Consider the following 27,398-nt stretch of genomic DNA (forward strand, 5'->3'; position numbering starts at 1 on the left):
CAGGAAAGTTGGCAACAGCAGCAACCTCATCAGTTACAGCTGCAGTTAAATCTGATGTTCTGAAGGAGGCTCCCTGACTGTTTCCAGCCTACAGAAGCCGCATTCTCACTAAAGCTGCAGATAAAGATGGGAAAGCAGGAGAGCCCCCAGCAAAAACAAAACCAGCAGAACAATACAGGTTCTCTCATACAAATCCCATCCATTTGCTTATTTTTCTCCCTTTACCTTTCTTCTCACACAAAGATAAAATAAATAAAAAAAAATATCAACCCGTTAAGAGTCACCACCTTCTCCCTCTTTCATCCGCAGACCATCGCTACTGCTAAACAGTTACGGTGACAACTCTACTGTAACAACGCCTGTGCCAGGGAAGTGGCTGAGGCACCATCCCTGGAGGTATTTAAATGACGGGTAGACATAGTGCTTGGAGATACGGTCTAGTGATGGGTTTTGGCAGAGTTAGGTTGACGGTTGGACCAGATGACCTGAAAGGTCCTTTCCAGCCCATGATTCTATCGACTTGGCTTAAGCAGCTACAACCACCAAACAAGAAAGAGTCTAGTCACATTATTCTACTGTAAACATTTAAAAGGAAGATTTTAATATCAGCCTCTCAACTGGTGTATTTTTTTCCACTTTTCTTTTCAAGAGGATAATTTACAGGTGGAATGTCGAGCATAACCACCAATTTCCTCCTTCCAAACTAAATCTTCAGCTGTTATCAGACTTTTCCCACCACTACCAAATTCATTTTAAAATAGCTGGCTCAATTAATTACATAGTCCCAGAACATTTACCAGAGACTGCGGCCACGGGTGCTGCTGGTGGCGATGGAGACGGAGGATTGCCCTCCCCAACCGAGCCTGGGGAAGTCCCCCAGCGGGACGCCCCTGCCCAGGATGGGTGCTGGCACCCAGGCACAGGGAAGGGGAGGTGGCAGCAAATCAGTCACCGGTTTGAAAGCACTGAAACAACAAACAAACCATACAGAAACTATACATACATACATCTTCTTAATCATGCGGATGGGCTCAGTTCCTAACACGTTAGACACCAGCCCAATGCACTTCTGTACAGCGCAATATAACCCGATTTACAGGAGGGTGAGAATGAATTTCTGTCTGACACAAGCTCTTAAAAAAGTCAGAGTTAAATTTCTTATTGAAAAAAACAGTCAAATGGATCATTCCAATGACTCAAATTAGTTTATTTCTTTTTATTATCTTTCCATTGCACTTGATCACCTGGGGAAAGGCTGTGCTGGGCAGATCTGTTGTGTGGGGCTGTCTCCAGCGGGTTTAATTCCGTTCCCAACTTCAAGGGAAGGAATAATCCCAGGGGAAGGGAGCTTTTTTTTTTTTCTCTGATCCGTGCTGGCTTGTCATGCATCTCCTTCCGTGGCAAACTCCAGGTGTGCAGAGGGGACCAGCGTGGCCTCGGGGAACTGCCCCCCGTGATGGGCAGAGGCTCTGCCGCACCGCAGGCACCACGCACAGGACCACGGCACGTCCCCAGAGGCAGAGCCCCACTGAGGGGGGGTCTCCTCCCTCCCACCCAGTGAGCTGTGCCCCCCCAGCCACCTCTCCCCCCGACACCACCTGCCAAAGGGCTGTCGATGCCCACACGGCCCCCGTGGTCCCCAGCCCGGAGGCCCCTGCTGCGCTGGGATGCAGGAGAGGCTGGTGATGGAGACACCCCGAGCCAGGGCCGGGTTTTCAATAGCCGCTATTGCAGACATAAGTATGAGCATTAAGGTGCCTCTCCCAATTTTACTGCTGCTCCATCCAGCGAGAAGCTAATCGGATCATCTGCCACTGCTCACTTCAAAATCAAAATGCGTGTAAGAAGGTTAGATTTTTTCCAAAGAAGTGAAATAAAACCAACACTGTGAGAACTGTTATTTTTTTTAACGCTAGCATTATAGCAGAGGTATCTTTGGACAGAATTGCATATTCCATATGAATTTATTTAACAAGTTTTTAATCTTTAAATATAGATTTAACACATTATTTTTTTTACAGGTACATATACAATATAGTTCATTTAAACTTGCAGTCAGAGAAAATTCTCTACTGGAATTTATCCATATACATGAAGAGCCTAGTTCAACAGCATACTTAAGGTAACATACCACGTCGTGTGCAAAGTTTCAAATGTTAAAAATCTCAGACTGTACATTCAGATTTGCAGAACTTATCAACCTCATAAATTAAGAAAAGCTTAGATTTAAAACCATGGAAGACAGAAAAAAGATTAAAACCATTAAATATGCAATGTGTGCTGTGTTTGAGACAGATATTTACAGTTGTACCTCAAAATGTGTATTGTTACCACAAGAATTGTTACCGCTATAAACAGCCCCGACAGGAACTTAAGAGACTCCTACTTTGCCACCTAGCAAGTGCACCGTGTCCAACTTTGAAGTAGATGGAAATAACTTTCTGTGACTTAAAACCTCTCTGCTGTGGTTGCCAGTGGCTGAAGAACAGTGGGATCTTTTCAGGTCTTGCGACACTGCTCTGTTCAGACTCAGCTGGTCACGGTTTTGAGGGTGTACGGGGGGGGGGGGTTATCTGCAATACTGGCCACCCGGTATTGGAGATACTGGAGAACTGCCCACCAGGGTGGCGGGGAACCCCCCAGGCAACCACAGCCACCACGTAGTTCAACAATTCCTCTGTACAAAAATGGTCACAAATAATAATTAAAAAACCCAAAACAGTATGTTTTAACTTAACAAATTGGGACTGTGTCTAAGTTCACAAATCAAAGTCAGATCATGAAGGTCCCCCTTTAGTCCATGGTATAAACCGCTTCATTTTGACGGGACAGAGCAAATTGACTACCGCATGCACACTATTAACCCTGCTCTCAACACAGTTAGATGCTCTTTGCACGCGTCTGCTTAAAAGTCAAACCACCTGTACCAATGTTCTACGAAAGCAAAACTAGACAAAGAAACACAAAATTAAATTATAAGTGTTCAATATTCTTGCTTTCTGTCTCAAAAATTCAATAGATACATTATTGTCAAAGATGCTGAAAAGTACAGTCTTATCACAAGAACATCCTTAGTGCAAACATGGACATTTAACTTGGATTTATGGCACGTGTTCCAAAAGTACATACATTTAATGTAAACTTCAACACTTGCTAGATACAGGTTTCAGCCTTGGGGCGCTTTGGGACCCTAAGTGATTGGCGACAACCCTGAGTTGTCAGTTTGACCTGATCCAAACCTCACTGAAATCAATGGGACTGACTGCAATGGGCTGGAATCAGACCCTAAGTGCAAAAAGAGGATCGTTAGCGTTATTGCATCTCCACACGTGAGTCAGCCAGAGGATGCTCGTACAGAACATTACATTCACATAGCTGAAGTAGGTATTTAAGAAAAATCCATCCATAAAAATCAATTAAGCAGGACATACAGCTTCTTTGTGGTTTGGTTTGTTGGTGTTTTGTTTGGGGGTTGTTTTTTTTTTTTTGGTTTCCCAAAACTCAACTCTTATTTGCAATCAACTTCAACAGTTGTCAGCTAATAAGTAGGTAAAGCCTTCAACCTGGAGAGGAAACTTCAAGCATCTAAACAAAGTGTCAGGAAACTGTAGTGTACTTCTCTGATGAAACGTGATGGATGTCATGGAAAAACAGCAGGTAAAATTAACAAAATACTGCACTTTCCATAGGAGGGAAAAAAAAAAAAAAAAGCAGAGAATGGCTTCCTTTATGACTATGAGAAGCTGCTCAGGACCCCAGTCCCGTTGAGTGCAGATGAAGCTGTGGAGGTCTGTGAATGTGATGAATAGTACAGGACAACTCCAACTACTGTGCTATTTCTCTGTAACACTTAGTTGAAAGCTTCCAAAGAGCATCGAAAACAGGATGCTACTAGTTCACCCTTAATTCAAGGGGAACTAAACTTTCTCGTGTTACACAGGGCAGCATCTATAAAGTAATGAAGAATGACGTTAATATTAAAGCATCTTATTCCCAGAAATACATTGTTCCCTGTAATCATGTAACAATTCTATAACATAAAAATAAATAAGTGCACTCCTGCAGTTCTCCCTAAAAGCTGAGCTCCCACGAGTCTCAGTGAGAGCCTCGTCTAAGGCAGGACCACAGGGTTTGACTCCTTTCCATCGTCTATCGCTTGATTATCACCACACAGCCAGCTGATATCTTCTCTACGCTCCTTATTTCATCGGGCTCAAAAAAGGTTTTCTACAGCGTTAGAAACTAGCTGTTCTGTGAAGCTGGCTGGCACCGCAGGTTGTACAAGGAGACCCTGCTTTACATTTCAAAGGCCAAAAAAAATAATAATTAACATCACCTTTAATGGACCCTGCATAAATACGAAAGCCTGCAGTGGCTGCAATCCTTAAAGTGCATAAGTAATAGTGCAAAGAGCTGTGCTGCATCTGCAAAAATCTACAAGTGGCATTTTAAAGGGAACTGTGGCAAAACCTGGGCGTTTCAGCTCACATGCTTAGGCCAGCCTGCAAGAGCTCAGTCATGTACCACCCTCCGATCGGGCAAATTCCAGCCAGGGGTCCCAGGGAGCCACGTAAAGGGCTGCCCTCAAGGGTTGTCCTCAAGAGAGGACAGTCCCCACTGCTCTGGCCAGCAGGAGCAGGGGACACCTGAGCTCGCTCCTTTGGGCACAACCAGCAGGAGAAACCTTTGCTCGGCTTTATATATTGCACGAAGAGCACACACAGGGGACGCCCGTAAGGCTTGCAGGAGATCATTTGGCAAGTGGGGTGTTAAAATGAACTGGGAGGGTCTGGCATGTGGAACAGGACCTGGGTCCTCCTTAAACCACGCAGGTGCGTGCTCCTGCCCCGGCACAGAGCATCCTTCCACCCTGCTCCGCGCGTTCCTCGCCTTTGGGCTCAAGTCACCTTCTGTCTGCAACTCTTTTTTTGCTGTTTAAAAGAACTTGAAAGTTGTAGCAATATTTCTTTTATATATGTAACATGTAAAGGCATTAATCACTGCTTCCATTTGGTTGTTTGAATCCTGTTTTTTATTCAGGCCCATCTATTTCATGCTCCCTCTAAAAGAAATCACTCATGCAACCTCCACGCAGCGAGTGGAAATGGGAAATGTGCCCTTCTCTCTCCCCAGATTTAAAGGTCAGGCGAGAAAAAAAAAAAAAAAAAAAGCTTTAGCCCCATTTCATGAAAATCTGGGAGTGAACAACCTGCTTCCTTTCGCTTGCATCTGTTCACAGTGCTGCTGAGAGAAAAGATTGGGACGCTGCTGCCCTCACCTTCCCCAAGGCACCGGTCCTCGTTAATGCCCATAATTGACCAGGCAACGCCCGACCGCTTTCACGGCAGCTGAAACTACCGACACACGGGTGGGTCTCAGCAGGAGCTATATTTGGGATACTGCTTTTTCTGAGTGGAGTTCACTCCAAACCTTTTCCAATTTTGACTTCTGCGTGTTATCCACCTGTGATGCAAAACTATTTCTACAGCACCCACCTAAGAAAATCCCCCATGTATTTGCACAGGAGACAGAATAAATCTATTCGGAAGAAAGCAGCAAGGGCTAATCTCAGAAATTACAGCTAGAGGCACACCAGAGGGAAAACCGGTTTTCAAACTGTCCCCCAAGCCAGCCTTCTTCCTCCCAAACAGCCTCCTGCCTTATACCCAGGCCAAGATTTATAAAAAGTTTAATAAGGTTTTCCCCTCACCACCTTTGCAAAGGAGGATTTGGACCAAAATACTTGCTTTATCAACATTTACATGGCATTGCCAATAGTAGCCATTCAACTATAAGGAAAATTACCCATGCAGCCACGTGAAGAAAGCAAGAAAAATCATCTGTGGGTTCGTCTGGGTGTTGCGTGTCTGGCTTTGAACATGGGTTCTCCCTTAGGAACCAGGCAGAGGATGGTGGATTTGCCAGGCTGGCAATGGTAGGGGAGCGGGGCACCGAGCAAATACACATCTGATAACTTCAACTGGGCAGCAAAAAGTTCCCTGTAACTTCATATGTAACTTCATTATGATTAGTACTAGCTCAATGCTGGAATAATTAGCAGGAGGGGAGAGGAACAGCTCGGAAGGGTGCAGGTATCAGCCATCCTGTATCGGGAGGTTCTCACAGTATAAATCTGAGAAAAAACATTCAGGTAAGGGAAATTTTTCATCTATTCAGCTAAAGGCTTTGCACTGAAAACAAAAAAAAAAACGAAACCCAGACCCAGGATTTGTACGAATTCTGCTTATGAAATGCTGTGATTAGAGATATATTTTTATTTATCGTGGGGACCTGTAGCCAAGCAATAACGGCAGCACTAACCCCTGCAAAGGGCCAGCGCTGCCTCTGCCCCGGCTCTGAAGCGACTCCAACACGCTCCAAGCTCTTGGGGACCGACCCGTTCATCAAGCTTACCCTGCTTACCCGAAAAACAGCATTTCGGCACAAGCAGATAATAATATGTGAGGGTTTCAGTGCTCCCTCCTGCCTCTACTTTGCTTGGCTGCCTAATTCTCCCTCTCCTGAACTGGAGCAAGAGCTCCACCTTCTGCAGAAGCAGGAGAGAGCCCAACCTGAGCACTCAGTGCTACAAAGACACCTGCAGTATAAAATGACCCGTCCGCAGAGGAAAGGGAATTGCTAAATGCAGAGGTACTGTTTGAAAAATCAGTTTTCAGAGTGCAAGTACATTCTGGCTATAAGGAGACGGCCCCGAAAAGCTCTAGGAATAGCTCTAGGAAACAGCAAGACGACATCCTACATCACCCCACAATATGGCCTGGAGCGCATGTAAAATTAGAATCGTGCCTAGAGCCTGCATATAGGATGTGATCAGCAACAGCCAGAGAGAACAGGCTTAATGTTAACAGGGAAAACAGAGCCCCGGTGCTACGACTAGACCCGGACAACACGACTGCAAAGCACTGGGGCAGCGGTGTGAGGCTTTCAGGAGGAGCTTTTTGTGGCCTTGCTTTGTGAAATCCTCTTTGAGTCTGCACCCGGCAACTCCGCAAACCAGCCTGGAGCTGCGAGTCTCCGGGCTTTGGGGGATATGACCACCGACAAAGCAAACCGCCGTTCAAAGTTTGCCGGCATCCTATTTTCAGGATGCGTTTATGGAGGGAGAAAGCTCCCCTATGGTCCAGGACCCAGGGAGATGTGATAACCAGATTTCCCCAAAAAAACCAACGCGGTGCTCCAGGGTGGGAGCAGGGCCAGGGGAACCTCAGCTCTGCGCCAGCGCACCCCCAGCTGCCCCTGCGGAAAGGCAGGGAACCTCCAACCTGTGAAATCTGACTGCCCTGCAAGGCAGGGGATGGAAAAATACCTTCCTGTGCAGGAAGGACTGCACAGAAAAATACTGCAAAACCATCAAGAGCTGACTGGAATTTTAAGCCTTTCAGAAGGCTTCCTTCATATTCATCAAAACAAAAGATTTTGACAAAAAGGAAGTATTTTTAAAAAAAAAATCTATTTGCAAAATTTGTTTCATAACTGGTGTATTCTTTTTTTTTTTTTTTTTTTTTTTTTTTTGAAATGGACTACATCTACGTGGCTTCCCTGAGCAGCTCCCATCGCAAACCCTGGTCTCCCATTTCCAGCGGATGGTGCAGCGATGAGGCAGGCCACAGAGGGGGGATGCTGCGTACAAAGCAAGGGCGACAGGCTGCTCTTAAGGCACCTTCTTGTGTTAATGCTCCCCCATCTAGTTCTATGTACACTTACAGCTAGAAAATGAGAAATACTATTTTCAAGACTAGACACCTTCTGCTGAAACCCAGTGACTTGTTTATAAACTTTATCCTAACGCTGGATTAACAAGCGGGCAGCAAAGAGGGCAAGAGAGATGCAGGAATGGAGTATTGCCTTTAGAGTGCCGGGGGTCGGGCCGCGACGCCTTTTGCGGCAGGAGGAGATTTTTGCTTAGGGACCTCCTGCTCAGACGGGGTTTGAGCTACAGCAGCGCGGAGGCAAAGGAGTCCTGGCAATCCCTGATCAGACTCCGTCTCTTCTGCCCCACCTTCCACCCACTGCTCTTGCAAAGAAATCTACGTTTTTAAATGCCTAGTTTTAATTTACTAGCGCCTGAAGTCACAGAAACATCTTAAGGTGTTAACAAACAAACAAAAAGGCTTAATTTACTACTTTTGCAGGCTTTTTGGAGTAGCTGCTTTCTGTTGTTTTGTTGGTTTTTTTCCTGCAGAGGCATATGCAGCCAGATTTAGTACATCAAGTGTAACACAAATGGCTTAAAAGACCCGACTGGAGTTATGAAATATTTCTGCCAGGCGTGCTATATGATACCTGCGACTTTGGCATTCCGAAACCTGCAGTCGCCCACTACTATCTGCAGACTGTGGACGGGAATCCAGCCTTCTTTTCTTCTGTTTAGGTTTTTCACCAACCTTGGAACAACAACAGTATTAGTAAAAGAAACAAACCGACACGGGAGCAGTTTGACACGGGCACGTTCTGCACAACTGCTGCTGGAACCAACAGTTTGTTCAAACTGGGGAAGCGTTTTAACAGGAGCTGGGCATTCATTTAAAGTATTCTTCCCACCTATATTGAGGAATCTAATTAAAAAGCCTACCTTGGGAGCACAGCTCTCATCAATGGAGAGTCATCATGCCCGAGACTTGTATTGATCTCCAGAGGGGCCAGTTTCCCTCCACTGACCATGGATGGGAAGGGCAATTACGTTCCTCAATCCTGTTCCTAAGCTAGACTGGTAGGATGGATTTAGGCAGGGTACTATAAGCAAATTCAATGCAGGATGTAGGCAGCTGGAAATACTCATGCTCAGAAATGACCTTTCTCCGTCTCACTCATGCAGGGAAATCTGCACTAACAAAAAAAAAAAAGCTCAGTGTGCGAAATCTTGGCCGAAGTGGCTGCGAGAGGTGGGGAGCACTCAGCAAAACTGCGATGCTTTCCATCTTGCTTTTGCTAACAACAGACAATTTCCCTTGAAATGCCAGGGCTGAAGATGTCGGCCAGCAATCCCCCACGGGGCACTTATTTCTCTGCATTTCGGGGCCGGTGCCTGCACAAATCTGATCCAGGTTCCTGCCAGCATCGCGCTCCCCACAGCCCCACCAAGGCTTTAGCCTGCTGGGACCCTAGGCGGGCTGATGAGAAGCTAGTCAGAAATCAACATCGAAAGGAAAGACAGCCAGAAATCTCTGCCAAATTGTTGCCAAAAAAAAAAATAAAAAAAAATCCGAAGAGGGCACACTGCCCTCTGAGAGGACGAGACTCAACAGGCAGGAGGCTGGGTACAGTGAATTCCCAGGCAATGGGAGAGAACCAGCCGTGAAGCGTTATCTTCTGAGCCACAGCTTCAAATACACACAAAGCTGGTGCACAGCCATTAACCAGTTAACACTCGTTTGAGGGAGGAAAATGTCTCACAATTACTTAATATTGCTATTAATAAGCCCAGAGGGGCAAAGCCAGCAGCTGAGCTGGGGCAGGCAAAGAGCTTTCACCTGAAGCATCATCTGAAGCAGGAAGAGCATGGCAAGAGGGATGGCGAGGATGCTGGTAAAACAGCTCGCCCACAGCAAGGGAAGTCCTGACATGTTTCCCCAGGCCAAGCCAGTGCATATGGCCTCCAGTCTTGGCAAGAGAATGAATTCTCTGGCTTTCTGGAACAGTCTAAAACTTAATCAGAAGCTGCAAGCGAGGTTGCACGGGGACTGCCTTGCAGACTCTGAGAGATAAAGCAAAGTAATCCTAAAATACCTACCACTGTCCCTCACCATCTTCATGCAAAAGCTGAATTTCATCCCCGTTTTTCACCAGCAGGTCTTCTGATCCTCTCCTCTTGCAGTCCGCAAGGGCTTTATATTTTCCTGGAGACTGTGGTAGCAAGAAAAAATGACCTTGTTTAGCTACATTTCCTGTCACGCAGGGAAGGTGACAAAGCCCTATCAGCTACATTAATTAAAATTATTTCAGGAAACTGCGTCCCCGAAGTTGAGATATGGAAAATCTGAGAGACACGGACAAGATACATCCATTGTAGAATCACAGAATTGGTTGGAAGGAACCTTTCAGATCATCTAGTCCAACCATCAACCTAACTCTGCCACAACCCATGACTAAACTATATCTCTAAGCACTATGTCTACCTGTCTTTTAAAAACCTCAAAACAAAGTGAGATGACCAAAATCAGCAGCACCCCCAGCTCTGGGACCATTGCATCTCCGTACTAACCAGCTGGTTCCCGTCCTCCTCTTCCGTGTCCGAGCAGTTGGAGAGGTACTGGTTACCCGACCACTCCTCCAGCCCCTCGCAGATCTCCAGGGACTGTGACATTCCCGGCCAGCCTGCAAAGAGAGCGTGCAGCTCAGGGTGGGGGTACCCCAGCACCCGCAGAGCCCGCCCCGGGGGAAGGGGAAGGGTCCCTACTTCTGGGGGGCTTGTTCTGGGGGGACGGGAGCCCACTGTCCAGCATCACCGGGCTGGTGCGCTCCGAGTCGTTCTCTTCTGAGCTTATGGAGGCTCTCTGCTGCTTTCTGAGTGATAAAAAAAAAAAGTTAATCTTAGTTTTACTTTATGAACAAATGCAAACTCCATAAGGTCTTGTAAAACAGGGTCAGAAATAATAATGGTACTTTTGGATGTATGTTTCTATAGAAGTAAAGGACTTCAGTGCCCAGTTCCAATTTTTTTCGGAGGGGAAATAAAGTTTCTACAGTATTTCTTCCCCTTAATCTGAGCACTGTCTTTCATCTTTGTCTCCATCTGCAGAGGAGCTGCAGCTCAGGCTGTGCTGCCAGGAAGCGCTGGAGGCTGCTCTTACAGACCCCGTCCCCAAACCTCTGCCACCGAAGGATGGACGGCAGCACGTCCCTCCTGCCACCCACCCGGGGGTCCCGGACAGAAACTGGGCTGGGGGAAATACACAGAGGCACGATACAGCACGGCCCGAAGGTGCCCAGCGATGGGAGGTACTGGGGGAGCCCCCGGTCTGGATCCCAGCACTCACCCATCGCTCAGCTGGGAGGAGAGCAGGAGCTGGTCCGTGCACGAGCCGGGCTGCTGCTTCTCCACTGCGGGGACGCCAAACACCAGCATAAATCCCATTTTTTATTAGCAACCGTCACACTTGAAGCATTACTTAAAGAGTCAGACGTCTTGTACAACCCTAACGATTTCTGGTTAGAGAAAACCAGACCTAGGGACTCTTGCAAAGCACAGAGTTAGTTACGATGAAGACGGTACGCTAGCACAAATCCAATAGCCAGCATGCCACTGTGGACTCTAATATGCTTAAGACTAGGCATCTGCTATGTATTCTGTTGAATTAAGCCCATGATAACAAATGTGAGGTAAACCCCAAATAATGACCAAAAAAAAAAAAAATATATATATATACTTCAGTAATTCATTTTCACATAAGCACGTGGCCTTTACTGCTCTAAGTTACATTATGTCCCGGCAATGTAAGGCCTCACTCCAGTATTTTACTACCAGGCTGCTTCTGAAAAATCAACGTTCTGGTGAGAATGGGTGGATCTGAAGATTAGCAATGAGAAAATAGGAAAGGTGCTGCTGCAGAGTCAATGCCACAGAGAAACTGGTCCAATGTACCTTTTATAAGCTCCTGCTGCTTGAACAAGATTTTCCTTATTTCATTTAGCCATGCCATCTTCAGATCTACTGTTTGGGCCTGGAAGAAGAGAAGAGTGTCTGAATTTTGAATTAAGAATCACCCATTATAATGTATGAATAAAACCTTACTTTTCCATGCTGTAATTAACCTGAAATCCCCTTTTATCCAAAGCCACCACTAAATTTTAAACATTCTTCAGCTTTTAAAATTGATGATCCCCACTACATCCAGGCAAAACACAGTGGAAATTGTGGAGCCATCACTACAATGCGAGGAGTGTGGGCAAAAGCGCACATGTGTTTGCTTCTTATCCCTTTAACAAAATAGCTAAAGGGCCAAATCTGCATTTTGTATATATGTGCACTTGACTACATACATCTGCTTTGTGAATTTAAGTTCACAAAGAGAAAAGAGGAAAAAAAGCTGGGCAGAGGACCTATTAAAAAAAACCAAACAATATTTTCACAACGGGTTTTCCTGTGAACACCCCAATAGGCAAACATTTCACCTCCACAAATTTCTATTCAAAATGCTAGAAGAGGGGGGAAAAAAATAATCAGGAAGGAATCAGGTCAATCAGGCTACTATTTTGTAGATGAGTCGAAAGACTGCTGGAAATAGCAGCACAGAGGCTGAGCCTTTGCTCCGGGAGCAGTTCTGACATCTAATTGTAGAGGAGCACACGTGGCCTGTGTCCATTAAAGCATGATGCCCATTTCCCAGCCCAATTCATACAAGCTATTAAGCACAGTAAAGTCTTTTTTTGTCCAGTTCCAGGTCTATTGGAGGGTTCATCTGGAATAAAAGGCTCTGGTTCCAAGGGGCAATTCTGTCTCCACTTTAAGATGACTTTTACAGTCCTGGACTGGCCACCAAGGACCAGCCGCTGGGACAACTATGGGAATGCTGTCTTGGGAAAAGAGGAATTGAAAATGCAAGTTAAATATCTGATAATCCCGTAAAGATCAAGGGGAGGCATTTCCCTAACGCTGTTATGAGGATGTACAAATACCCGGGCTTTTGAAGCGACAAACCTGCACGACATAGACCTCTTCTCGCCCACTATACCAGATTTCAAATTTCCGATGATCTCCTTTCACATTCTCAGTTATTCCAACCGCATTCATCTGCAAATCCAAAAGAACCAAAAAGTTAACCATACCACAAATCTCTCCCTCTTCCCTACGATTCCAGACATTTCGCAGCATGTTAAACAAACCTGTTCTCACCCAATTTAACATATTTCGTCAAATTTAATTTCAGTTGCAAGTGAAAGTCATTATCTAACTTATCCCCCCGACTTTCCGCCAGCTTTTTTTTTTTTTTTTTTTGTATTTGCAACAGCTTTCCGAAACCAATCGATGGGGACTTTTCATTCGGGAATCAGTGGAACTAACTGAAAAGTCATCTCATACCTCTTCCAGCATGAAGTTTCCCAGATGAGGCACACGAAGCATTATAAATGCACGGCACTTTATTTTTCTACATACGTTATTTCTGCCATATGATTCTTTATTTACTCGCTGGATGCCGTGTTTCATTCTTTCAGTGATCTTTAAAACCCCTTTGTGAAGCCCTCAGCTCCTTTAGGAATTTCAGTTCAACGTCTTTTGGTCCCTGCCTATCCCTGTAGTTGAGACATCATCCCAAGGTTCCCAACAGAAGGGTTAATTTTTTGATGTACAGCCTGAGCTGCCACAAACCTGGCTTTTAGGAAGGACGCAGATTTCAAGCTAGATGTGGCCGGATGCTGCTGTACCCCTTATCACAGCCCACTTTTGATAAGGTGGATGGAAATGCCAAAGGCACAAATCATTCACGATCTGCACACCATGACCCAACTGAATGAGAAGCTCCAACTATGGTTGGAGTCCAAGAAAGTCTTCATCAACAGGAGACTTCTGTCCCACCTGCCGAACACGTCGGAGAGCTGAAAAGTGCTTTAATACCCGATATCGCACAGAACATCTTCTCATTTGAAGAACAGTTTGCTAGGAATTTATTGCTGATTAATGCATGGTCCAAAATAGCTAAAGTATCCCACTTACACGTTTTGAAACAGATCTAATAATAATGGTATCATCTACCATAAACTATTCACACGGACCACATTAGATAAATCAGCATAAATACAAACAAAGCCCTGGAAAGAGCATCTGTTTAACACTGCTGTCCCTCTTTAATACGTGCATCCTCAGATGTCTTGGTCTGAGAAACTAATGAGGAGGATTTACAGACTGGGTCACCTGGGCAAACTTTCTGTTCCTAGTTATGTTTTCAAACGTCGGCGCCCATTTTCAGTGACCACCAACAGCCTCAGGAAATAGAAAACAAGTTGCTAATTAGCTTTTGTCATTTCTTCACTGGCATAAGCAGCAGAGCTCTTCTGACCTTTGGAGAAAGCGTTTGCCTCCAGATGCGGAAAGGCGCCGCGCTGAAGAGCGGTCAGTATTTCCCAGTCTCTCTTTGCCTGGCATCCCTCTCTCAACCGCTCCGGTACAGCCACGTTTGACAAAAGTCGAGAGACCTGCGCTGAGCAGGACTGGGCTTGCAAGAAGGTGATCAAAGCCAGTGACCACTGGCAGTTCTACACACATCCACTGGTATTCAAAAAACACATGGGTTAAAGTCTGCAGCATCATCCTGAATGTTTTGGAAAATTCTCTCCTGCGCAGTATAGCGCCGTGATGCCCTCGAAAGCTGGATCAGGCTCCATCCTGATGTTACGAACACTTAAAAAACTTCAAAGTTAAAAAAAATAAATTTATGGAAGATGTTGAAAGGGCACCCCATCCAGTTACCGCAATTTCCAGTTCTGTGCATCTTGTTTAACGCGGCAAATTATACGGAGGCTCCTACAAAACTGCCCAGGCATCGAGATATTAAAAATTTTACATGATCTACTATGAGGATGTGAAGAGAAGTGCCAGCAATAGACATATTTAAGGTCTGTCCGTTCACATTAGCGGATTTTGAGATGGTGTGTCCCCCCCTGGCCAGGATTTACTGTCCCTCAGCCGTTGACTGCAATGCAGACAAGGTGGGCTGGTGGGAAGCTCTGGGATGGCGTTCCTCTGCATCGCCTTCCAGGGCGGTACGAGGCAGACTCACCTCCTTGGCGTTGCAGCGAGTTATGAACCTGCATCCTCTACATCGCTGAATCTCAGCTGAAGAGGTATTGACCACTGGATATTTTACATACTCTGTACGTAAATGTTTGTTTTACAGACGTCCAGTTACACAGCTTCGACCCAACGGCTTGCTTTAATTCCGAATCCCCAGAAAACACCCTTGCGAAGAAAAATAATGTCCTGGTGCCATCATGAATCAAACAAATGTCAAGCTCCAGAAACATGATTTTGCCCTCAGGACAGCAATTCTGAGAAGGGATGCGTGCAGATGTAATCCTGCAGCATCCACGGATTCTCTTACCCCAACCTCTCGTGGCAACGCAAACAACTGGAAAATGAGCCCTCTGGAGGCAAAGAAAAATCCTGGCCACATTGCCTGAATTCCTGAGCACAGGATTTTCTCCTCCGAGCAGGCTTTCCCCACACCACCTCTTCAGTTCTTTCAAAAGCACGTATGGCAAAACAAGCGCTACAGGGAAAACAAGCTCTCCAGAAAGAAAATGATGCTGTTTGGGAAAAACATTTCACATATGGCCTGGGATTTGCTTTTAATACACAATTTGTAACGTGCGCTGGAGCTGAACAGACTTATCTACTATTACATGGCTTTCCGACGACTCGTGGCACCTCTGTCCCCAGACCCCGCTGAGATCAAGGACCTGCAGCATCTACTCCAACTGCCCAGGTTTTTTCCTATTCTAAGATATACCCATATGGGGTTTTTACTTATTAAGAAAAACAAGGCAGAGTACTGAGACAAAACGCTGGTGTTAGAAGCACTCATCACCCACAGAACGCCAGGAGGTCTCTTTTAGAGCAGTTTGGGATTTTTGTTGACCATAGTTAGCATTTATAGGCTTGAGACAGTTGTTTATGTCCCTCATATTTTGCCACAGGCTACTCTCTTCATCTGATAATTGTCCTTTCAGCTGCAGTTAGAGCCTGCCAAAGGAGAAAGGCAATGAGAGAGGAGGAAGAGTTCTCTCCACATCCCCCTGGCTGGGAAACAGGGCTCGGGAGCAGCCAGGCTCCTCCAGGCTGGGCACCAGACGGAGCCCAGCCCAAGGGACCTCCCTGGGGACCATGGACATGAGGAGACCCCTTGCTCTCCCAGTTGGGCTGGGGAAGGCGTGAAGAGCCTCCCCAGTTTCATGCCCTCGCCCTCGCTGCTGGAAAGGGGACTAGGGGAGGGGGGAAGGCACATTCTCATCCCTGGGACTTGCCCACAACACCATCTCCCCAGCAGATGCCACCACATATGTGACACTGAGTCCACAGGCTCTCCCAGTTGCTGCTTCAGCTATAGGGTTCCTCACAGTTTATTACAACCAACGGCCTTTCAGGGGCATGGCACTTCCATACGGGGCATTACAACCCATAACAGCAGGAAACAAGCCACCGTGACAGAGGAAATACACTCTCTGGATCTGCAGAATTACTGATTTACAACATAAAAGGCAATGGCCCCAACTAAAAATTCCTTACTTTCAAAAAATGCTTAAAACTGTAAGATGAGGTTTTGTCATATCCATCTCCATGGTCCTCTCGCTTCTTGCAGAAGACCAAGGCTTTCTCATACAGGAAGAGATGCCTCTGCATTGGCTTGAACCTGGCAAGATCCTTCATTTTTGTCGGACCTTTTCGGTGTCCCGTCCAAACACTGAAAGATCCTTGCATCAACACTTTCCCCAGTTCGCTCAGGTCACCCTAGTGAGAGTATGACAAATAAAAAAAAAGAAAGAAAGAAAGAAAAAGACGTCAATTAAAATGCAAGGGGACTGTCCAAACAACGACGGGCAATGGGGCCAGCCCTGTTCCAAGGCAGGTCACTAAGAACAGGTCTTCCTGGAAGGATCAGATGATTTTTTGGGAGAGACGGCATGGTGCCAGGAGGGAAGCAGAGGTCTCGGATGCAGGGCTGCGGCTGGCCTATGTGAAGGGATACAAGTCCGTAACTGGAAGAACTGAGAAGACAGGAAAGCTCTCCAGCTCCTGTGGAAGTCCAGGTCAAGGGCTCTGTCTACTTCAGTGGGAGAGGGCAGAGGAGATTTGAGCCTGAACTGAGGTCTCGGAGCATGGACTTCTCAAGGAGGCCAGGACTGGGACCAGCAGCTCAGAAAGCCATCCCCTCACCCTTCTCTGAAGCCCTAGGAAAGACAACCGCTTCAATGGGCAAGGATCAAAATCAGAGAGGATTCAGTTGAATGTTGAATGAGAAATGCCATGAAGACACCCCAGGTGAATTAATAAGGTGGGCCATGAGACAACTAAGGTGCATGCCGGAAAAAATACTCTCGAGAACCACAAGGTGGCAAGCGTGAGCACTATGCAACTTTGGGTATGTCCTTTGGATACAAAGATTTTCCAAAATCCTGAAATCATATGGAAGGCTGTCACTTGTTAAGAGCTTCCTGATCCCACTCACTTTGTAGCTGCTCTAGTACAGTTTTTAGGTCATACATTCTGGGACACTATCCATTCCCAATGCATCATCCGGCCTTGGTCTCCCATTACCCAAATCTACTCACATCATATCCTGTTATTGAAATCTGATGCATGGAGTCATTGACGGACTTTAGCAAATCCAACATTGCAACTAGAGCTTCTTGAAGTTCCTGAACTCCGTCACAGCTCGTGCTGTACTTTAGCAACTCCTGAAAATAGAAATGGAAGAGCACGTGTTGAACAAAACAGTTTTCCACCTCACCCGAAGTCTCTAATGTCCAAGAGCAACCTACACTGCCTAAGTTTCTTTTTTCATAGGTCACCAGAAAAAAGACTGGGTCTAAACCACAGTCAGTATGAGGTGTGCAATGAGCGACTGAAGCATGGCCCATTTTTTTCTGGGTTTCCTTAAGGACAGTGTCAGGTTACAGAGCGGCATCTGGCTCATCCGAGTTCTTTGTATTGTGTTTTCCTGCTTGGTAAGAAATGGGAAATAAGGCTGGGGTTTTCCATCAGCTGCCAATATGTCATATCTGCTGCAACCTTATTTGAAGGCATATGATTGTCTTCAGACTGGCAGACACAAGGAGCAGATTTATAAAATCCAGAGCCTTCAGGTCAATAAGCAGAAGACAGAGTTGGGTATTATACCACTGAAATAATGTAACTTTCATTTGCGATCTCCTCTGCCCACTTAGAGCTCCTCGTATACTCATCCCTCATTCAAGAAGCTGCAAGGTGGGGTTCAGAAGCCACCACCCCAGTTTTCTGTAAACTGGGAATAACAGCACTGCCCTGCCTTAGAGCAGGGACACAAGAATAAATGCATTAAAGATTACAGGCATCATAACAACCCTGAGGGAAAAAGGAGATGCATCAATATATTATAGTTCATTCATCACACGCTTACTATCATCTCTGGTTCAGTTTTCTTAGAGCTGCTTCTGCCCTTTTGCATCTCTGAACAGATGCAGTCTTTCTCCCCGTAAAAACAGTTTGTTAAGAGATCTTGTTCCTTTTCCAGGTATGCGGGTTTTCATCTTCACTGAAAGTCACTACGGGAGGGCCAAGCTAAGCAGTATGCAATCTAAGGCTTGGTGCTGGTTTACAAGTAACCTTTAATTGAAAAATAAAAGAAACCTGAAAGCAGATCTATCTCCTGATGCCCTTTCAAAGTAGAATATGAAATACCTTCAGAAGTAACTGGTACTTTGTCAGGCGCTGCACTGGTTTGAGCAAATAGGAATCCAGCCCGAGTTTGTGCTCCAATTTTCTTTGGCATTCCTGGAACCAAGAATTCCAATTAAGCAAGTTCTGCACCAACTATAAGTAGTTATTCCAACAGCACGACTAGTATGGTTTGCTGTCTTCAAAGATTTCATCTAAAATTGTCATATGGTGTCTATAACTAAAGAAATTTTATAAAACCACATGAAGTAACACAATGAACAGATCTGCCTTAAACTCGTTGTGTACAAGAAACTCCAACAGTTATTTTTGTGAGGCTTCCATGCAATGGCACACAGAATATGCTGCAAAATCAGCGGGGTGCTGAAGAGAGTGTTTAGGACAAGTGAGTGTCCCAGGCCGATGCCTGCCTTGGTAGGAACACATGGCTCACCTGGAAGAAGGTGCTTTCGGAGCACTGCCTCCACAGGGACTCCGACCGGGGCTTGTTCTGGCAGTATTTCTCATACATCTGGAAATCCTGTCGCTGTAAGGGAAGCCGAAAGGCAAGTCACACACGCACAGACACCAACCTGCTGTGCGGACAAATAAGCTGAACACCCAAACTGTGAATTTGCTTTTATCTCTGCTTCCAACCTTAATATCTAAAAGTCACAGAGTTTGGGTAAAAGAACCGCTGCTGGGAATCACAGCGGTGTAGTCACGACCGCTGCTTTCCCCCATCTGCTGCTGGCCACACACCCACGCTCCCTGCCTTGCCGGTGGTATTGCCTACCAGGAGCATCTCACCCAACTGACATAACTGAGATGCTGCGGAGTGCGACATATCAGGAGAAACATTGGCCTTCAAGTCTGCTATATATGTGAAAATGAGTCACCTACCCTGTCTAGGAAACAACATCCCACTCTCTCGGGTGCTCCCAGGCAGCTTTCCAGACTGTGCAGGAAAATTCTGCAAGAGACGGGAGACGAGACAAAACGCGGCGGTGAGCAAGGCACGGTTTGGGGATTTAATTGTGAAAGGAAACCAGTCTGATGAAAAGAGGAATAGAGGCAGCATCGTACTTGTTGTGGAAGTCATATATCTCGGGCATGTTTCCGAAGAGGACGTCCTTCCTGTTCCTCAGCACGGGGGGCATGAGGATGAGCATGGCGGGGTTATCCATCTCAGCCCTGTAGCCCTGCGGGATGCAAAAGGGGCTCATCACTCAGTCGGTAAGGCCTTGGCTTGGCACCTCCTCGAAGGCAGATGAAAAAGGGACGTGAACAGACTTTTGATACAATCTGCTTTGTTTCAAAGTGCAGATTTTATTGACTTATTTTTTTGTCCCTAAACCCCTGCCTTTCAGTCCCTGGGAATGTGGTCCGGCAGGGGATGGCTTGGGATGGCTCCCATGGAGATGCTCTCTATTGACCAAAGGCAAATGGCAGCCACCTTCTCCTCGCTATGGGCTGACTGTGGGAGAGGTCCTGGAGGGGCACTTGTCTGGGTTGAACACATCTGCTCTGTGACTGTGGGACACAGGAGTGACAATGTGTTTGTACAGGGTATGCAGGGACACACAACCTCATGAGAACCGGTGCACGAGGTGGCTTCTTACAAAGCAGGGATGGCTTGAGATCAAATACCAAAATCAATGGACTTTTTGCTCTTGCACAAGACCAGCCGAGCACCGGGGTCTCACTCTCCTTGATGCCTCAGGATTTCTGTCCTCTGTGATTCCACTTGCCTCTTGAAACCCAGTAAGGAGGAGCTGGAAGGGACACCGCTGCACTACAAATTGTTGGGTGGAACTAGGAAATAATGCAAAGCTCCCCTCAGAGACATCACATCACTGCACCAACGCAAAAACATACACTAGGTGTGGTAACCATCCTAACTGTAGAGCAGGGAGAAGGCACAGCCAGAGCTCAGGACCATCGCTGCCAAGAAGACTCAAGAAGGCCATCGGCCACCACTCAAGCTGGCCACGCTAGTCACCCAATGTTGCACAGAACTGAGGTCCTTTTAAACAAGAGTAGTAAAAATGTTTCCAAAAATGTACTCAGAATGTATGGCATGTCTTCTTTGGCTTTCCAAATTAATCTCTCACGCTCACTACGGTTGGGATCAGTATTCCTTACGCTAAGCAGGCATTTTGTAGTTGATTAAGGAGAAGACAAATATCTGGAAAAGCAGTCATTTATCTTTAACGGTTGCAAGCAGGCTTCCCTCTTTAAAGGAAATACTGTCTTCAGAAAAAGGCTATCTGGCCACTTTTCTCTATCTAGACTTGATACTCACAGTAATAAATCTGTGTACCTGCCAACCGCTTCATCACATAGTGTGGTTTAACAGGAAAAAAAACAATCAGTGCAGGGCAATTATGTGTAACTACCTGCAGTCCAACAGATTTATAACCTCTTGCTCCTCGGCAAGAGAAATGCTGGGGGGGGAAGAGGTATTTAAGAGCCAACTTGTTTTGGCCATCAGCAAGAGTCATTTTGAAATAAAGTAGAAGCGTCTAAAATGGCAGCATGAGAAATTATAATCTGATTTCTAAAGAAATGCGGGTTATACCTTCATGAACTTCACAGTACAGAGGCAGAATCCTCCCAATGATAAAACACAAGCTGCTTTCTTTTGTCTCCAAAAGGTAAAAGAAATTAGGGAACAGTTAAAAATAACAGCTTTTTGTACATTTTCCAGGCATCGATAAAACTAATTACCAGCGCTTTTGTGTACAAACAGAAGGCTTCTCCCTCATTCTAGATGAAAAGCTCATCCTGACACCAACTGCTCCTGCAGATGCCTCCAACAAAGAAAAGCTAGGGAGAAAACTTGAACGTTTACGACCAGCTTGGGATCTGACAGTCTGGCAGAAACCTGCCCCACCGCATTTTTGCTTCGTTTGACAGAGTGGCAGGTGCCCTTTTGTACAAGTCACCGGGGAATGGTAATGACCAACCTGAAAAAGTCACTCACCGTCAAGACAGTGAAGAGTTCCTCCACGTACACTCTCTCAGTTTCTATAAGCTCATTTATGACATGGCTAAAATAAAGAAGAATAAAAAAAAAAAGCAGCATATTATTTTCATGTCTGTAAAAAACCCTACAGTTCAACAAGCCCAAAATCCAGCGTGATCTCATGAACAACCAACATAGGGAAGATAAAACAGGCAAAAGCACAAGAGATGGTCAGGTTGGCAGAACACATGGATGGGGCAAGGACCGGCCAGAAATAAACATCATTTTGAGTGAGGTAAACAGGGTGAAAGCTTACCCTTTTAGTATATCTAAGTTGTCATCACTGTCTGAAATAAAAGATTGCAAGGAATTCCGTTTTTCCTGGTAGTCGTGCATGACTTCAATCTGGAAGAGAAATGGGATGCAGTGGGAAGAGCTCCAGGGGGTCACTGCAGAGGCAGCATGAGCCCAGGCATCCCAGAGGCATCCCAGCCCTGATGCGGGCACGGGAACTCCTTGGGGAAGGAAGAAATACGCCTTCTTTTAAGAAATCCTTTGCGACACAAAACTTTTAAAAGGGCACAGCGTATAACGGGTAGCCAAACATTCCCAGAAATTACTCTGCCGCATAAAACCTGAAAATACTGGTAACAAAATTCACTAGTGCAGAAACCGGAGAACAGTTTCCCCAGGGGAAATATCTGTGGATGTGGAGTGTTGCTAATAGACATCACTGTTATGCAAAGAACAAGTTCAGGGAATAACTCCCAGGAAATCGATATCTGTGACTTGGAAAAACAACGCAAGATAGATCTCAGGTGCTGGACTAATCCAACTAAACCATACGGACATGAAGGGGCTGTTTGGTTCATTTTTTAAAAAGAGAAAAAGAGCATCTTCAAATCCAAAGTCAAAGTACAACCAATTTTTAGAAGGGTTTCAGTTTTTCAGTGTATAAAACTCATTCAGATTTCAAGAATAATTTTTACCTTGCGAGAACTTGGAGTTTTCCTTGATGTTTTCTTCCCAGGGAGAGAGAGATCAAATGAAAACTTCAAACTGGAATTAAAATCCACGCCTTGGGCAGGAAATAAAAAAATATATAATTATGTACTGTACATCATGAAGGAGATGGTTCAGACAAAAACTAACAAGTCACAAAGAAAAATGGGATACATTTTAAGAATGAATAATTAGCCAATTCTACAAGCAAACTGGCACAATAAAGGGTAACATCTCAAACAACAATACCGAGTACCAAATAATGCAAGTCACACAGATGGTCATAAAGGCCATAAAGTAGAAAGAAATCAGAAAAAGCGAGATGTCCATTAAGTGAATACTGTCATCAAAACCTAACAGAGTCTGTGAAGCCTGTGCAAATGATAGAAAACAATAAAATCAAATAAACTACCAAAAGGAACACCACCTACTGGGATACTGTTTTAAAGTCCTTTTATGAACGTAGGGCAAAATGCTCAGCTGGTATAAACTGTTTCTCCACCTTGAAAGAATTTATTGATACTGTCAGTAAATAATTACAACTTGTAATACTTTGGGTTACAGAGGTAAATTGGAAGCTTAAAAATAAAACATAGAATCACAGAATGGTTAGAGTTGGACGGGACCTTGAAGATCATCTCGTTTCAATGCCCCTGCCCTGGGCAGGGACACCTCCCACCAGACCAGGTTGCTCCAAGCCCCGTCCAGCCTGGCCTTGAACGTCTCCAGGGATGGGGCAGCCACAGCTTCTCTGGGCAACCTGGGCTAGGGGCTCACCACCCTCACAGCAAAGAATTTCTTCCTGATATCCAATCTAAATCTCCCCTCTTCCAGTTTGAAGCCATTATCCCTCATCCTGTCACTACATGCCCTTGTAGAAAGTCCCTCTCCAGCTTTCCTGTAGGGCCCCTTCAAACAACACCGATCTCCCCAATGAGTTATATGGTGTCTTTCAAATACTTCTTATTCCTGAATTGTTAATATGACAATACTTCACCAAAAGGGTCTTTTCCCCCAAGATAAATGGCAATAAGGAATTTCTCCAGCTCTGTGAGGGGTCTGTTGCATAGACACAACGTGGCAGAGGACGGAGGAGGCAGCTGGGACCAGCAGGGGATCAACAATGACCCATTTTGGCAGTGGCAAGACATCGTGCTGGCTCCAGCCAGCCCCAGTGGCTGCACCAATCTCCGAGGTGGACCAAAAATAAACACGCTCTGATGTGCACTATTCACCTTTTTTACAAACAGGGAAAAAAAAAAAAAAAAAGCAGGCCAGCAAAGTAAACATCTAAAAAAAGATTGGACTAATGAAATATCTTTCCAGTAGGGTGCAAAAAGGTCTCACAACACATACAAATGCAACAGCAGCTGCGTCTAGATCGAGGGTTTCAGCAGCGCTGACACTGAGGAGCCACCTTTGGCGAAACAGCAGATGTAGGGAGGAAAATGGATGCAGAGGAACACAACCCCCCATGGAGAACGAGTGCCCCACCTTCAGATGGGGCCACGGTAAGACAAAACCATGACGTGTTCTCACACTCACGGGGCCTTAAACCTCCCCGTGCAAACACGCCGCGTGAGGCAGGAGAGAGGTGGATGCTGGGGAGCAGACCAGAGGTGTGTGGGGTGTGACCCATCGCGGACAGGAAGATCCAAAAAAACAGGGACCTGCCAGTGGTCCTACTGGGAGATTCCCACTGGGAGGAAGGGAACATGGAGAGGAAGATAGGTGAGAGAGGGTCACCAGCTGCAGCTCCATGTTTTGTTGCAAATGACTTTGCCCCAGCACTTGGGCTTGGCCGCAGCCTGCCGTACCGCTTCCACACACCTTCCTATGCTTCACAGCTCAGGAGGGGGTGGGTTTACTCTTTTCCCCCCAAAAAAAAGAACTGGTTTGAAAATTAGAACCACATTTATCAGACAGGCTTCAAATCCAGGGCAAAGATGAATGAGGAAGCATCTGTCCTCAGATGGAAAAAGAAGGGGTGGGGGAAACAAAAGGAAGAAAGAAAAAGAGGACAAAAGGAAAGTGCTTGGAGGTGGTTTGGTTTCAATCCACGCCATAAAACCCCTCCATCCCAAAGCACTCCCGGCGGAGCCTCGCATGTGTCTTCAACACTGCACATCACGCCAGCAGGACAGCAGCATTTTGATGTTCTGTGTCCAACAGAGGCCTTATTAAAAAGCTCTCTTGGCATGATCTATCCAAAGAGGAACCTTTTGTCTTTCCCCGCTTGCCGGCTATGCCCCTTTCAACAGGCTTGATCATCCCTTTCAGGATAGGGATTAATGGAGGATACCTGGGCTTTGCAGGCAGCGACCGCCTTTGCTAGAAAAACGTGCATCCCATAAAGGCATGAAATAAGTGCAGCCGATTGATGAAGGTCTCAGAACATCCCCCGGAGGTGGCCACCCATTTACACCCACTCTTTAGGTCAATAATTCCTCCCGAATACTTTCCTGTTTCTAGAAAGTTGGGAAAGCTACATTAGGTAAAATGGGCAATACTCCAAAGGCTCAGCTTTTTTCCTGATTGAGGAAAGGGGCTGAGAGGCCAGTGTGGTCTAGTGAAGGGGCCACCAGCCCAGGAAAAGGAAATTTTGGATTTATTACTGCTCTGGCCTGCACCTATTCCCCTCACTGCATCCAGCTCCATTCCCATCCTCGGCTAATTTGGCTATTCACATGTCACCCCCTTAATTGGAGCCACTTTCACTCTTTGTATGACACCTGCTACAATTCACCATAACCAATATTCATTAATTCATCGTCAAAATTTTGTGTTAAACCACAAATATTTAATTACTTTATGCAGTCAGATCACTGAATTTAATATTCTCACATAACTTAGCATCTCCCTGGTTTAAAATACACAGATGTTACTTTAGAATACTTTTTAATTCTGATACATACAGGGCTGCCAAGGATGAAAGGTTTAACGTTATCATTTAAAGCTAACATTGTGGCACATCCCATTACCAAAATCAAGGCAGAACATTCAGTGACCTCAGTTCAACCAGAATTTGTACCTCGATGGGCATTGATTATTCCACAATGGGGATTTAAGGGAAGACACTCTCAAGGAATCAAAGGGAATTAAGCATCCAGCTTCTCATTTCTCTTCGTGAGATTTGAGCTTCTCATTTCTCTGAGCTCCTTTGCAAACATCAGTCTCCCTTTATGTCAGTTCCAGCTGAAGACAGCTATGGAGACTGTCACAGAGAATAGGTACGCTAATAAATTTATAAGCCTTGCCCTTTTTCCCCTGTAGTACTAATTCACCAGTTTTCAGCCCGGTAGGATGCTAGTAAAGCAGAACTGGAAGTACACACCGTTTACAGCTCTCTTTTTTCACTGAGTAGGATGGGAAAATAAATACCAAGCAACCAGCCCCATTCTTCACACAGGTATGGGAAGCTCAACACAAAAACTGGAAAGATAATAAATCATCTCATATATATTCAGCGCTATCCAACAACTCTGTATCAGCCAGCAAGGTCTAGCTGGTTTCTCAAAACCATCCTTAGCCTTACTCTTCCTGCCTCAAAGCAAAATTATCATCTGAAAATACCACAAACTTAAAATATTTTACCATGTTTAGGAGAGAATAATGGTGATTTTGATCTTGGTGGATTTTCTGGCCGAGGGGCTACCAATTGGACTGGCCGCACGTGTTTATCCAACAGCTTCTTGAAGCAAGCCTGCCGATTCTCAAACATGCTCCGAACATTTTCAAGCTTGACCTGCACCGACTGTATCTGGCACTGTAGAGAGCGAAAGAGACTCCCGTGATCAAAAAACAACCACTATTTTGCACTTTGACCCAAAAGAGAGGAGCATGAAGCTGACAACACCCTCTGATCTTGCTTTTCACTTGTTAAGGAACCGGAGGGGTTGCTTACCTTTAATTCAGATGTTAAGACCGACTCAAAATCGTAGTGTAGGGCCTGGGGATCATAGTTTAAGTAGGCTGAAGAGCTTTCAAGAAACCTTTCTATGTCCTGGAGAGCTTTCTGAGCGCCTTCTTTAGACTGGCACTTATCCATCTGCTGGTTGGCGAGCAGGTAGGCACCTTCATCGCAGCACTGCAGAGCCTGGGGACAGCAGGGTGCAAACACAAGGAGCGAGACCATGAGCAGCACCCCTTCTAAATCAAGGTTCCCATCAGGAAGACCGTTTACTGGCTCTGTATTTTCAACATGGAGCTAATTAGTACTCCCCTGAAGACCTCAGCAGCTATTGCGTTTTGATTAGAAAGCAGAAAGGCCACATATTTTCTGGAGAGTGACTGCAGTCCTCAGCATGCCCAGACAAGATGTGCTCCCACTTATACCTGGGTAAAACCAGTGGTTTAACTGACACAGAAGCACTATTTAGCGCATAGTTGAACCAAATGACAAGCAGATCTTCATTTATCCAACTCAGAAAGCTGAAGGGGGCACTACAGAGTTTACGATGAGACAGGCAGGTTTCTTGAGCTAAACACCTGGCTCGGTGCAGACCTGCACTGCAAGGAATGATCAAAGGAATTGCATTCATGTTTTTTTTTTAAAAATAAGGATTTCAAATCGCAGTTTTACGTTCTACATTTAACACGCACAGGTAATAGCTGAACACCAGGCTGGGGTTTGGTTGGCACTCGCACCCTGTGGTGTGCACAGGCGTGAGAAGATGCTGCAGCCAAGAACAACCGAGGACCTCCAGCGCTGTGAATGGGAAGGAAGGCCCTGGAGAGCAGGAGCACGCTGGGCTAGACCCATGGGCTAGATCACCAGCACGGACCAGGACTGCACGGAGCCCAGGAGAGGAGAGGACGCTGCCAACGAATCCTCCATCCCCACAGATTAACACAATATTGAAGTGGAGCCCAAGGAGAAGAAAAAAAAAAAAACAACACAACTTCCCTACTCCCACAAAAGCAGTGAAATGGAACAGGGTCAACCTTCACTGCTTCTCTTAATGGCCTCAAGCATTATTACAGCTGCGTGCCTTCTGGCCTAATTAGCGTGAATTTCCCTAAATGAATACTTGATGCTGATTAAGATATCAAAGAGCTTTG

General features: G+C 45.7%; 1 protein-coding gene across 2 annotated transcripts in view; it reads right to left on the reverse strand.

Annotated features, from left to right (window-relative positions):
* Positions 1–1,968: 1,968 nt before the first annotated feature.
* LOC134520460 (proto-oncogene DBL-like) overlaps positions 1,969–27,398 on the reverse strand; it is a 62,238-nt gene continuing 36,808 nt past the window's right edge. For both annotated transcript variants that reach the window (XM_063345832.1, XM_063345833.1), the window contains 19 exons: positions 26,242–26,433; positions 25,932–26,103; positions 22,325–22,413; positions 21,652–21,740; positions 21,354–21,420; positions 19,454–19,569; positions 19,271–19,340; positions 18,822–18,914; positions 18,392–18,484; positions 17,284–17,409; positions 16,241–16,462; positions 12,659–12,751; positions 11,603–11,681; positions 10,998–11,061; positions 10,418–10,524; positions 10,223–10,335; positions 9,752–9,864; positions 8,305–8,405; positions 1,969–3,948 (listed from right to left, as the gene is read on the reverse strand). In XM_063345832.1, coding sequence (XP_063201902.1) covers positions 3,908–3,948; positions 8,305–8,405; positions 9,752–9,864; positions 10,223–10,335; positions 10,418–10,524; positions 10,998–11,061; positions 11,603–11,681; positions 12,659–12,751; positions 16,241–16,462; positions 17,284–17,409; positions 18,392–18,484; positions 18,822–18,914; positions 19,271–19,340; positions 19,454–19,569; positions 21,354–21,420; positions 21,652–21,740; positions 22,325–22,413; positions 25,932–26,103; positions 26,242–26,433 — 2,040 coding nt within the window. In that variant the 3' untranslated portion in view covers positions 1,969–3,907. The remainder of the gene's footprint in view (positions 3,949–8,304; positions 8,406–9,751; positions 9,865–10,222; positions 10,336–10,417; positions 10,525–10,997; positions 11,062–11,602; positions 11,682–12,658; positions 12,752–16,240; positions 16,463–17,283; positions 17,410–18,391; positions 18,485–18,821; positions 18,915–19,270; positions 19,341–19,453; positions 19,570–21,353; positions 21,421–21,651; positions 21,741–22,324; positions 22,414–25,931; positions 26,104–26,241; positions 26,434–27,398) is intronic.

The sequence above is a fragment of the Chroicocephalus ridibundus genome, chromosome 9 (assembly GCF_963924245.1).
Source record: "Chroicocephalus ridibundus chromosome 9, bChrRid1.1, whole genome shotgun sequence".
Lineage (NCBI taxonomy): Eukaryota > Metazoa > Chordata > Aves > Charadriiformes > Laridae > Chroicocephalus > Chroicocephalus ridibundus.